This window comes from Cucurbita pepo, chromosome LG03, assembly GCF_002806865.2.
Source record: "Cucurbita pepo subsp. pepo cultivar mu-cu-16 chromosome LG03, ASM280686v2, whole genome shotgun sequence".
NCBI lineage: Eukaryota > Viridiplantae > Streptophyta > Magnoliopsida > Cucurbitales > Cucurbitaceae > Cucurbita > Cucurbita pepo.
In genome coordinates this window covers 3,171,335-3,184,673 of record NC_036640.1, presented here as the reverse complement: position 1 = coordinate 3,184,673, position 13,339 = coordinate 3,171,335, and the positions used below count along the sequence as shown (strand labels likewise).

The window sequence follows — 13,339 nt, the reverse complement described above, 5'->3', positions numbered from 1 at the left end:
AAAAAAAAAAAAAAAAAAAAAAACACTAAGTTGTCGTTGGCGATGCATAAAATCAGATTAGCAGTGACTGTCTCTTGGTTTCATGCATGTATATACGTCACTTCCCAATGTTTTGGTACATCCCACTCCACGTGCTACACATCACCTGCCACGTGGATGCCTTCACCATGGGTTGTTCTTCCCTCCTTTTGTTCATTATTGTAAATGAGGTTATATATATGTTTTAAATTTTAAACAAATTAACCTTTTCATAACCTTTTCTATGCAAATATTTAACCTTGAATTCTTTATAATATGCACTGAAACAAGTTCGTGTGAGTGAAAAACAGACGGTTGAAAGGTGGGAATTGATCTTATTTAATCTAAGGAATTTGAATTAGCCTCCAGTCGTGCAACATTAAAAAAAAGGACATTCTGTCTTTTTAAAACTATCATCAAAGATGTTTAGAATTGAAATTAAGATATTTAACCATACCCACTTTATATTAATTGATTTTTGTTACTCGTGGGCCTTCAAAATGAAAATAAAAACTATATATTAAAAAAAAAAAGGAATTTGGATGTTTAAGGTTGGCTGGTTTGATTTTATACCATTTAAAAAAGCACATATTTTAGTTGACTTTAATTAATTCAACTTTTAAGAAGGTTAATAACTATTATAGTCTTTGACTTTTTAAATGTATAAAGTTTTAGAAAATTTAAATGTAATCCGTATTTTTTCTATTATTTCATATTTAATTAGTATAACTATATAGTTTACCTACAAAATTGATAACTCCTTTAGGAAATTTAAGAATATAAACCAAAAATTAATATATAAAATATAGTAATGTCCAGACTAAAAACTAAATTGGATGAAATACTTTTATTAAATCCGAAATATTAATAGATAAAATAAATAGCATTTTATGAATAAAAACAATTATATATCTTTGTTGTCGTTGATGATTTCTTTATAATAAAACCAAAAATAAAATGAATCTATACTCAAAATAAATAATGTCACGTGGGAGATGATCATAGTATAAAAAACATAAAAATGGAATTATAATTTGGAAATATCCACAATTCATACATGTTTTCTATATATATATATTTAGTTCCTAAAATTTTGAAAATTTAAAAAAATTGTTTATGATTTTGACTAATAATTAAACTGTCATTTTGAGAAAAATGAAAACTCGGCATTTTTTAAATTAATAACAAAAAAAATTAAAATTTGAGTTTTTTTTTTTAATTAAACATTTTTATTTATTTATTAAAGAAACAAGTATGACACATCAAAGCAATATCCGATACCGTCACTATAATCAGTTAATGGACAGATTTATGTTGTCTTATTTTTTGTCTGACTCAGAATCCTCCATCAGATCAAACATGTCTTATCTGTCCATCAAACACATTTCCACCAATGAAGTCCTGGGGGTGGCCCACATTAGTCAACGCAATGTTGATGACTCATCCACTTCCTTGGATTTGAATTCCACGTGGAAGCCACCACCACCAATGATAATAATAATAAAATAATAAGATTTGGGTGAAATTAATATAATTATTATTAATTTTCCAAAATAAATTAATTTAATCCAAGACCAAAGGTACGTAATTAATGTGGTTTGTAGAGTGGTTAGCAAGCTACCATGCCCAATTAGAAACTTTCTTTTTGAAGGGAAAAACCAATTTTTTTTTTTTTATTTATTTTAAACTAACTCAATTTTAAATTAAATATTTTTATGGTTGGTTTAAGAGTAATATATTGTTCTTGCCCATGGCCGTCGTCTTTTTTAGATGCTGATTCTTATGTAATTTTCCAATTCAATTTTGGCATAATATGACGTAACAATTCAAGCCTACTGCTAGCAAATATTATCCGTTTTTGTTCATTACATATCGTCATCAGCCTCACAGTTTTAAAACGTATCTGTTAGGTAAATGTGACCCCTCTCCAACCAAAGTGAGATCTCACAATCCACTCCCTTTGGGGGTCAACGTCCTTGCTAGTACACCACCTCGTGTTGTCTCTGATATCGCTGTGAGGTCCCATGTTGGTTGAAGAAAGGAACAAAACATTTCTTATAAGAGTGTGAAAACCTCCTTTTAGTAGATACGTTAACCGTGTGACAGATGATTATATGTAATGGGCTAAAACATATGATATTTGTATCAAGTAACTTAGGTTGTTACATATTATTTTTAAGTTTAGCCTTTATTTATATATACAACTCTATCAGAAATCAAATCTTTAAAAAAATTTATCGCTAACAATTTTATTAAATTCAATGGCACTCGTCGTCTAGTGGTCGTAATAGCCCAATACTTTAAAAAAAACGACGCACTTCAGTAAATTGATAAGATTAAACACGACTAAAAATAAATAAAAATAGAAGATAATATATAGTAACGAACGAATGCATACAAACATCATCAGTACGACATAAAATTTAATTAAAATTTGGAATCAAGGTATCGAGATTAGTACATTCCCCATAAAAAAGGATCGAAAAGAAAAGAAAATTCGGAAAGGAAAAAAAAAAAGTTAATAACTTTATATTATTAATGTTTGTGTCTAAATTAATTCCACTTTACTTGTACCACTTGATATATGTGTGGCCTTAGTGCACATCTTTATTTCTTCAATAATGGACCTTAGTGGAACATTTTATTTATTTATTTTTATTTTTTGAGAGAAAATTAGGAAAATAAAAGAATGTTTGCCCTCTTGGGTTTTTTTAAAATATTATTTATTCATCATTAAAAATAATATTTTGTGGAAATTTGCATGCATGGAAAATCAACTTTTATATTATTTTAAATATGTCACTTCCAAGATCTATCATATCATTATCCATCCATTAATGTCAGTGAATTATAAATCTTTATATATTTAAAATGTATGGTGATAATATCGTCATTATTAATGTTAACATTAATGGATAAAAAAATATTAATTAGTAAATATTTGTAATTGGTCGGTCATATTTAATAAATAAATAAATTAACGTTCGACCGAACGTATACAATATAAACAAATTTTTTAAAAATTTAACTTAACTGTTAGTTAATACCACGAAAATAAACTACGTCATAAAGTAAAGCAAAGTGAGTGACGTCAGAGTCTTTTTCCATAGTCCTAATCTGTTTCATAGATTAATTAGAAAGTTAATGAAGTGGGATGTAAAATAAAAGAAGAATGTAACGTGACAATAACTAAACATAGTGGGATTATGGAAGAGACAGCTAAACGTAAACTGTTTGATCTGTAATTGCTGATGAACTCAACACGATTTTAAAGTTGGTTTATGAATAGTAATTAAAGAAGACCATGAAGATAAGAAGAAGAAAAGTAGTGTTAGGTTTAGTGTTCGTGAAAAGGAGTCATCTTTAAATTTAAGTGCCTTTTAGAGTTCGAAAATGGAGGTCTTTTTCTCTTTGGTTAATGGAATTCGGAAGGAAGATTATAAAAATCGGTGACGACATGGTAGAGATAGTGATTTTCGATTGTGGTTTTGGTTCATTCATGTACCATTCCTTTACTTGGATGTCACGTGCCATTAGCTTTCCCCTGGTTTCCCCCAGATCACATCTTTCTATACCATTTGTAGCGACCCATGCCCAAGATTTAGACTAGGATATGAAATTCGAATTCGACACTTGATGACTCTAACACTCTCTTGCAACATAGTCATGTTACTTACTTCTCGTTTCTTAAGAGTGAAGACTACCTGTAATTAAGTCGTCTAAAATGAGGATATACCTTGTTGGTATGGATAGTAACTTTCAATTGTTTTAAATATTTCTTAGTTATCCTATCATCTAATTGCTCTCATTCAGATGTGGTCTCGATTCATTCATGTAACTCTTATTTACTTGAATGTCTCGTTAATAATTATCAAATGACCAAAATAGCCCCTCAAATAAGAACAATCCATTCCATAAAAATCCAAAAATTTTGATAAATAAAAAGAATAGTTGAAAAATATCTAACCTATCAAATATCTAAAAGGAAATTTAACTTTAAGAAGCTACCAAATTAAAAAACAAATAAATAAATAATAATCATAAATATACATTAATTATGAAAACTAGAAAAGTCATACATTTTAGAGAGAAATAAATACTAATTATCAAGAATATTTAATTATAATAACTCAAATTTTAGGCATCACATATACAAAAAAAAAATTTAAAATTTAATAAATAAACTAGACCCACATTATTTTTATGTTTTTATTTATTTATTTTTTTCGGTCTATTTTTGAAAACGGCGCGTTAGAAAAGTGGCAATACGGTCCAATTACGCCGTTACCGTTATTATCTAAATATTTTCCATGATTTGAAATTAAGTGGGCCTGTTGGGCTCCACACATTTGAATTTGGGCTGATTATTAGTCTCCAATGAACGGTTTCCATTTCTGGAAAATAAACGAGATTTTCCTTCTACCTTCGATCTTCGTATTGGCCGGCGCCATTGTAGAGATCTGAAAAGTCCATCTCGGAGGTCGGAATCTATGGCCGATCACCACCACCATCACAGGCCTCACCGTCTCTCAATTCCACCGCGCGCCGTTGGTGCCGCCTCCTCTCGACCTTCTTACCCTCTCTTTCCGTATTCGTCTTCGACCCCAACTCCCACTCCCTCCAAGAGCCGCCTCAATTCCAAATCCTCCAACAAAAGCTCAATTTCATTCCTGTTTTTGCTTTTGTTTTCGCTCCGTTCACTCTATTCGCTCCTCCCATTCCTCCGCTCTTCGCCTTCTTTCTCTCTTTTCCCTTTTTCTTTCTTGGTTTCTTTCTTGTCCTTTCTTCTTACTCTCGTTTTCTCTCCTTTTACCGATTCTTCTTCCGCCTCCAACTTCCATTTTCACAGTTCCAAGCAGAATCGAGACGTTTTCTTTTTCTCTTCGATTTCGCAGTCGCAGATTAAGACTTTGGTTGCTAAGTCTATTCTGCTCGCGGTTGTTTTCCTTCTTCGATTTCAAGCGCTGTTGTATTGTGGAACAGCGGCAATGATTCTAGCTGAACTGACCGGGAATGTGGTGGCTCGATTCTTGGCCGAGGAGCGGAATCAGGCGACTATGGGTGATCGTACTCGAAGTCGGTCTTCTGAGGTTCGCGGGTTTTTGTCCTTATTCTTTGGTTTGTTTCTGTTGTCTATTAGTTGGGACCGAATTGATTGCTTCCCTTTTGCAACTTCTTTCATTGATAAATACGGATTTTCTGTGCTTCCTAGAGAGAATTGTATGAAAATTTGGCCTATGTTACTTCCTTTTCTTTCTGGATTCTTGGGTTGTTACGAGCGGATTTCCATCAATTGGGGGACTGTTAGACAATTGGGTCAGAAACGAGTTAGATTAGTTTCACTGTTTTTCACGACGGTCATCCTTTTTGTTCCTGCTGTAATTAGTATGCTCGTGTTTGAAGCGGAGGGGAAGAGTGTTTCCTTAGGAAATCTGGCATGGCCTCTTGCAAACACTGTAGTTTTTGGGGTTCTTTTGAATGAAAATTATGGTGATGATAAATTAGTCAGTTCAAAAGATTTTAGGAGTGAATTTCTTGTCACTTTTGTTTGTACTGTTATTCTAGAGTTGCTGTATTTTCCTGATCTCTCTCTATGGGGATTGTTATTATGTGGATTACTGCTGTATGTGGCTGTAAGAGAGTTAGATCCTGTTTATCTGAACTATCTTGAGCTTGGGGTCGAGTCGTCGGAGTCCATTACCACGACGGTCATGAGACCTATTCATCACATTTTGACTGAGCGGAAGTCTCGAAAGATTGCACTTTTCCTTTTGATCAACACTGGCTATATGGTTGTTGAATTTGTTGCTGGTTTTATGAGCAATAGTCTTGGGCTGATATCAGATGCATGTCATATGTTGTTTGATTGTGCTGCTTTGGCTATTGGACTGTATGCTTCATATATTTCTCGCTTGCCTGCGAACAATCAATTCAACTACGGGCGAGGACGATTTGAGATTCTTTCAGGATATGCTAATGCTGTTTTCCTGGTATTGGTCGGGGCGCTCATTGTATTGGAGTCGTTTGAGCGAATTTTGGATCCACAGGAGATATCTACAAACAGCTTATTAACAGTTTCTATTGGAGGGCTAGTTGTAAATGTGGTTGGTTTGATATTCTTTCATGAAGAGCATCATCACGCCCACGGTGGATCGGGATCTTGCTCGCATTCGCACTCTCATTCTCATTCTCATGCAAGCTCCCACTTGTTTGCAGACTCTCATCACAAGCATGAATCTCATGAAAGTTCAGTTTCTGTCCATACTGGCCATCATGAGAACAATCAGGTCGACGTTTGCAGTGAGATTCACCTCAGTAACCACCACGAGGATCATCATCATCACGATCACTCTGACCATTGTGACCACAACCATGATCACGACCATCACCATCATCATGACGAATCTTGCAATCAAGACCACCATGGCCATGCTCATGCTGAATCTGATGTGCCCAAAATGGTTTCTCACACTGTTTCAGAAAGTTCACATAGCCACCCTTCAAGACAACCCGTTGAGGGGACAGTCCGAAAGAAGCACCACCATCACCACATTGACCACAACATGGAAGGGATATTTCTACATGTCTTGGCCGATACCATGGGAAGTGTCGGTGTCGTTATATCGACCCTTTTGATCAAATACAAGGGATGGCTAGTTGCCGATCCCGCCTGTTCCATATTTATTTCTATAATGATCATATCTTCAGTCATTCCATTACTTAGAAACTCTGCAGAAATCTTGCTTCAAAGAGTTCCCAGGGCACATGAGCAGGATCTGAACGAAGCTGTGAATGATATTATGGCGATCTGTGGAGTCCAAGGCATTCAGAACCTGCACGTATGGAGTTTCACTAACACCGACGTTGTGGGAACACTCCGCCTTCATGTCTCAACAGAAACCGACAAGCCTTCTATAAAGGCAAAGGTTGAACACATACTGCATGATGCTGGAATCAAGGACTTGACATTGCAGCTGGAATATAATCGACAATGATCTTGATGAGCTTCTTTTTAACATTGTTTTCATGACTCACTTTGATTATTGGATGATTGGGTTAATCTTCATATTCCTAATCCACATGTCAGCTGATAGTCTCCTTTAAATCAATGCGATGCGTCGGGAGTTAAGTAAATTATCCTTATACATTCCTCTTCTAGCTCTGCAAATGCATTGTGAGGAATCTGAATTGATTCTTGTCAAGCTCAGGGAGGAGTTTATAGTTCACGTTAGGCTTGAATCAGCCTACATATTTCCATTGTTGCATCACAGAGAGTGATAGTTCTGTGTTGAATCCTTGTTCTACATTCTTATATACTGACTCAAATGGTAGATTAGTGTCGATGTAATTCATTTATTTTGCTGGATGTAAAGAATGAATTCGAAATGATCTTAAGTATCTTTCACTCTGTCGAAATTCGCTCTTCATCGTCTCTCCGTTTATATGCATAGCTTGTTTGGACCGACTTTTCTAATGCTTAAAAAATGCATTTGATTCTACAGTTTACTGAATGTTTTGAATGTTTTTATTGATCTTTAGTTCAAGATAATTCATATCACTATCACCACTTGAGTCAGTATATAAGAATGTGTCTATATACCCTAAAGTCTTTATTGATTGAGTTTTTCAACTTAATCATGATATCATAATATAGTGTTTATTTGTTTAGTTTTTGAACTTTATCGAAGGTATGAACAGCTAAAATATGCATAAAAGCTTGTGAAAATTGTGTTCGTATAGATTGTTTTGTTAGTCACCATAGACCTACGTATACAGTGCTGATGCGTATCAGTCAGGTGATGTACGGCACGGTTGCTTCCATTCCCGATCTGTTTCTCTGTAATTGTAAGAAAACTGAAGAATATTGGATTTTGGAACGTCACTTCACTTTTGGTTCGATGAATTTGCAGTCAACCATGGAGGTACAATCACTAAGATAAAACCTACAGATTTGATGCGCAGGGTCTTCTAGGGTTTTTGTTTCTCTTTGAGTATGGAGAGCTCGGAGAAAGTGGTTGCTGTTATCATGGTCGGCGGCCCAACCAAAGGTATGAACAAAATTTCAAATCTCCGATTCCCTTTCCGGTGATCCGAAAATCTTCTCTTCTGCTTGGCTTGATTTCACTGGTCTGTTTTTCCTTTTTCTTATGCAGGCACTAGATTTCGGCCTCTTTCATTCAATACTCCGAAGCCTCTATTCCCTCTGGCTGGCCAGCCGATGGTTCATCATCCTATCTCTGCATGCAAAGGGGTTAGATTTCAGCTGAATCTTATTTCTGCTTAGTTTGGATGAGTACTTATGATGAACCTTGAATTCTTGTAGATAACAAATTTAGCACAAATTTTTCTTATTGGATTTTATGAGGAGAGGGACTTCGCTCTTTACGTTTCTTCTTTGTCCAATGAGTTGAGACTGCCTGTGAGGTGACTGCCGATCATCCAATGTACTCAACTTTAGTTATGGCTTGTGCTTATATGGTTCTGAAATGGTGGAGCTTGTTTGATTGTGTTGGCTTTTTTAGGTACTTGAAGGAGGATAAACCCCATGGCTCAGCTGGGGGTATTTATTACTTCAGAGATATTATCTTGGAAGACAGCCCAGTTTGTAACCTTTGCTCTTTCCTTAGTTTATGTTGTGTTATATGGAATAGCAAGATCGTATTCGTGTTTCTCAATCTGCATGATATGAACTTTATTGTGCATAAGTTCTTAGCTAATTATAAATATAGTCCTTAAGTTCTTCAACGTTCTTCGACGTTGTATGTCGATTTAGTTCTTGTAACTTCAGAAGTTCTCACGTATTGTTTATTGTATGTTTCGCAGTCGTACATGTTTTTACTAAACTGTGATGTTTGCTGCAATTTTCCTCTTCCAGACATGCTTGGTTAGTTTTGTGACTTGTAATTTTTTCTAGGAACCAATTTGTTCATCATCTGCTGTTAACCTAATTGTTCATAGTAAAGTAAGCGGTGTTTTTCTTTTCTTACTTTACAGAGGCACATAAAAGATCCGGTGGGATGGGAACCATATTAGTCAAAAAGGTTGGTGTATGATCTATGGCTTTCAAAAACAAATGATTATGTAGCCAAAATAAAAAACATGTTGTAACATTATATTCATTTTAGTGCCACTTTATGTCGGATTTATGCTCTTATTTGACTTCCTGTACAGGTTTCTGCCGAATCGGCTAATCAGTTTGGTGCACTGGTTGCTGATCCAGTCACAAATGAGCTGTTGCATTACACAGAGAAACCCGAGACTTTTGTATGACGTGGTGCTTTTTTTTTATTTATTTATTTATTATTTTTTTTTTTTAACTTCAGTTTATCAAACCTAATCTGCTAATCAGTTGTCCAAGTTCTTCGATATCTATGTTTTCAATTACTGTTTTTTCTTTAATGGCAGGTGAGTGATTTGATCAATTGTGGTGTATATGTATTTACCTCGGAAATTTTTGATGCCATCGAAGATGTCTCTGTTCATCGGGAAGGCAGAGGTTAGAGTGTAAATTGATGCTATATTTTGAACTTTATTATATCCATTTGTGATCATGTGCTATATTGACAGCAAATGATGTTTTGCAAGCACATCTTTTTTCATAATACTTATAGTTTTTGCAATATTCATTTGAACTCTAAATAGAGTCTGATTTTTTTTTAAAATTTTTGCAGCTAATCTACAACGTATCTCCAGCTTTGAAGCTCTACAATCTGCAACAAGGTTAGGTACACACTACATTGTCTGTTTTTCTAACTTGAAAATCTCTTAATTTTATTGTAACGGCCCAAGTTCACCGCTAGCAGATACTGCCCTCTTTGGGCTTTCCCTTCCGGGCTTTCTTTCAAGGTTTTAAAACGCATTTGTTAGGCAGAGGTTTCCACACCCTTATAAAGAATGATTCGTTCACCTCTCCGACCAATGTGGGATCTCACATTTATACAACTTGATGAGGCCTTGTTTCAGGGTTCTGGGAAGAAAGAAACAATAGAATTTTTTGAGGTTCGAGAGGTCTTTGAGTGAGGCGTGGTTTTGTATTTGGTTCAATGTGTCACTTTGGGTGTCTTTGACTAAGTTTTTTTGCGATTACCCATTGGGAATTATTTTGTTAGATTGGAGGCCTGTTTTTGTAGGTTACGACTGTATTTCTTCATTCTTTTCTCAACGAAAGTTCGGTTTACTCGTTAAAAAAAGAAGAAAAAAAAACTCCCAGTTTCATACAATGTTTTCATACTGAATATGCATAATGCTATATGTTTAGAATATATATATATATATATATATATTTAATTTGGTTATCACTTATCAGTTTCATGTTTAGAAGCAGAAACTCATCAGATTTGAGTACATGAGCCAAACTTTGTATGCTATTTTAAAAATTATTGTTCTCTTGGTCAGTTTTCTTAACACCTCTTGATTCTTAGGTGACCTCTTTTTCCATTATATCTCTTCCAACAGGAACCTTCCTACGGACTTCGTAAGATTAGATCAAGATATTTTGTCGCCCCTTGCCGGAAAGAAACGGTTGTATACGTACCAGACCATGGAATTTTGGGAACAAATCAAGACTCCAGGGTAGAGTAACCACTTCAGCATCTGTGCCTTTTCTCTGTTGTAGTAATACTCGAACTTATGGTATTTCAAAGCCTCGTGCATCTGTGTATCAACATTGCAGGATGTCTTTGAAGTGTTCGGCCCTTTATCTTGCCCAGTTTCAATTAACCTCTCCCCATCTTTTGGCTACTGGAAATGGTACCAAGAGTGCTAATATCGTTGGCGATGTCTACATTCATCCATCTGCAAAAGTACACCCCACTGCAAAGGTAGTTTTTTTTTTTCTTCATATTTCCTTACAATCAATTAACTTACCTTATTCTGTTTTAAGATATTCCCTTTTTTAGAGTTCAATATAGAGTTCCAAAGTTTATTATTATGCCTCTCGTCTGTTTACTTGGTCTTCTTATGTCATCATTGTTCAGTTTTTCCCACAACTCTTGTTTCCGATCCCTAGGTGTTACCTAGGCACTCACTTTTCTAGAAGAGTGGGCATGCCTAGCCCTTTGGTTTAATGTGTAACTGCCCTATTTTCCTACTGAAATAGAGCCGCTACCCATATGCATGACGTGACTTCCTTTTATGCGAAAAACATTTATTTTAAATAGTTCATAAACGATGTCATGAACTTACACATTAATAATAAAAACCTTAAATCAATCCAACACAAATATCTAAAATCACCCCCTCCCCATCCCCCCACCCCTGAGAAATATATAAAATAAAAATTCTCTAATTTCTTGGGTCCTTTAAAATGGTTTGTTTTCTCACCATTTCTTTACAATAGTTTTCATCTTTCTTAAGAAAATATTTGAATTCTTAGCCAAATTCTAAAACAAAAACAATTTTTTAAAAGTTACATTTTTAGGTTTCAAAAGTTGGCTTGAATATTGTAGACATCCATAAATGACTTTTCTACAGTACTAGATATACATGAGAGAAATTACAAAAATGTCTCTTTTTATGCATCTGACCATTATGAGAGTGGTAACTACAATTTGGCAGCTGCCCTGAATAATTTTTGTCTCTAGCCCTGATTACTCTAAAATGTTTTTCTGAACAGATTGGCCCCAATGTCTCTGTATCTGCTAACGTTCGTGTGGCTGCTGGTGTGAGGCTTATAAGTTGCATCATCTTGGATGATGCCGAAATTATGGTACGGAATTAGCTACCATGAAGACTAGTAATAAGATATGCCTTGCACATTAAATTTAGAAGATCATGTAACTCTCTTTGACAGGAAAATGCTGTTGTTATACATTCTATTATTGGATGGAAATCATCAGTGGGCAAATGGTCTCGTGTCCAGGCAAGTGCAGTCATGTTCTTATATTTTAAGTTTACTAAGTGTTCTTTAGATGGTTAATCTGGACATTGAAGTAGCACGAGTGTCTTTGAGTTGATGAACCACTCCTTTTCTTCTGTAGCTCGTCTTCATTTAGTTATTTTTCTGTAACAGCCCAAGCTCATCGCTAGTAGATATTGATCTCTTTGGACTTCTCCTTCCGGGCTTCCCTTCAAGGTTTTTAAAACGCATCTCATAGGGAGAGGTTTCCACACCCTTATAAAAAATGTTTCGTTCTCCTCCCCAACTGATATGGGATTTCACAATCTACCCCCCTTCGGGGCCCAGCGTCTTCGCTGGTACTCATTCCCTCCTCCAATCGATGTGAGACCCCTCAGTCCATCCCCTTCGGGGCCTAGCATCCTTTCTGGCACACAATCTCATGTCCACCCCCCTTTCGGAGCTCAGCCTCCTCGCTGGCACATCATCCGGTGTCTGACTCTAATTCCATTTGTAACCGTCCAAGTCCACTGCTAGCATATATTGTTATCTTTGGGCTTTCCCTTTCAGGCTTCCCCTCAAGGTTTTTAAACTGTCTACTAGGGTGAGATTTCCCACTCTTATAAATAATGTTTCGTTCTCCTCCCCAACTCATGTGGGATCTCACATTTTCGGACCATGATTTGGGCCTACCAACCTCCTCTTCATAATTGGAGAATCTTTTTGTAATTCTTCTACTCTTTGGGAGAATCTGTGATTTAGGAAATGCTAACAACTTTGTGCGGTTAGCTTCGCTTGAGATTGCTTTCTATTCTCTTTTAAATATCTTTCCTTTTTAAATATCTTTCCAAAGGAAAGAAAAAACTGGCTGAGATGTTTATGCAATTGAACTGGTTCAGGCAAATGGTGACTTCAATGATAAGCTCGGAATTACGATCCTTGGTACGTATCCTGTACTTGTTTTATTACTTGAGTAAGGGCTGGTGAGAAATTGATGTGGTTAGAACCAACTGAAGTGGGGATTTTGGTGTGTTTTTCAGGAGAAGCTGTGATTGTTGAAGACGAAGTTGTGGTGACCAATAGCATTGTGCTCCCAAACAAGACCCTCAACCTTAGCGTTGCTGAGGAGATTATTTTATAACACCCCATTCTCTTCTCTTTCTCTCTACTAATAAACTTACACAGTTTTCCTTCAAGTTAAGTAGTTGATTGGGCGATGTTGTATATTCCTTGTTTGGATTCTTAGAGGCAGCTCAAATTTCACTTTGTACTGAAAATTTCTCCAGGGAAAAAGTAGGAAATCTCTGCTGTTCAACTATTTGTCTGGATTCCTCTTTATCTTGTTTTTCATTGAAAATACAAAAAAAAAAAATCCTAAAGCTAAGTGTATATCTCTGTAAAACAACAAAATTGATTGTACCTTTGACACTATAACTATAGGCAAGACTAGTTGCAAGATGATCGTTAGTCGGCTCAAGCGCAGTA

At 35.5% G+C, this 13,339-nt stretch overlaps 2 protein-coding genes across 2 annotated transcripts; both read left to right on the top strand.

The window, feature by feature from the left end:
- Positions 1-4,528: 4,528 nt before the first annotated feature.
- Positions 4,529-7,434, top strand: LOC111790813 (zinc transporter 5-like; the record flags this gene model as incomplete). The annotated part of the gene is given in 1 exon segment (XM_023671877.1): positions 4,529-7,434. A coding segment is annotated over 1 exon segment (2,485 nt), but the record flags the coding sequence as incomplete, so codon positions are not given.
- Positions 7,435-7,506: 72 nt separating this feature from the next.
- LOC111790814 (mannose-1-phosphate guanyltransferase alpha-like) lies at positions 7,507-13,172 on the top strand. Its single transcript, XM_023671878.1, has 15 exons — positions 7,507-8,066; positions 8,172-8,269; positions 8,342-8,442; positions 8,541-8,619; positions 8,842-8,902; positions 9,013-9,059; positions 9,190-9,282; positions 9,424-9,514; positions 9,690-9,738; positions 10,474-10,590; positions 10,691-10,838; positions 11,633-11,725; positions 11,810-11,878; positions 12,754-12,796; positions 12,895-13,172. The coding sequence occupies exons 1-15, from the start codon at positions 8,012-8,014 to the stop codon at positions 12,993-12,995; spliced, it is 1,245 nt and encodes a 414-aa protein (XP_023527646.1). The 5' UTR covers positions 7,507-8,011; the 3' UTR covers positions 12,996-13,172.
- Positions 13,173-13,339: the final 167 nt, after the last annotated feature.

What these genes read in the sequence shown, in the direction of transcription:
- LOC111790814 (XM_023671878.1), top strand. Translation starts at nt 8,012, where the DNA reads ATGGAGAGCTCGGAGAAAGTGGTTGCTGTTATCATGGTCGGCGGCCCA. An exon ending in GAGTTGAGACTGCCTGTGAG is followed by an intron (nt 8,443 to 8,540) that starts GTGACTGCCGAT and finishes TGGCTTTTTTAG; the next exon opens with GTACTTGAAGGAGGATAAAC. An exon ending in CAGAGAAACCCGAGACTTTT is followed by an intron (nt 9,283 to 9,423) that starts GTATGACGTGGT and finishes CTTTAATGGCAG; the next exon opens with GTGAGTGATTTGATCAATTG.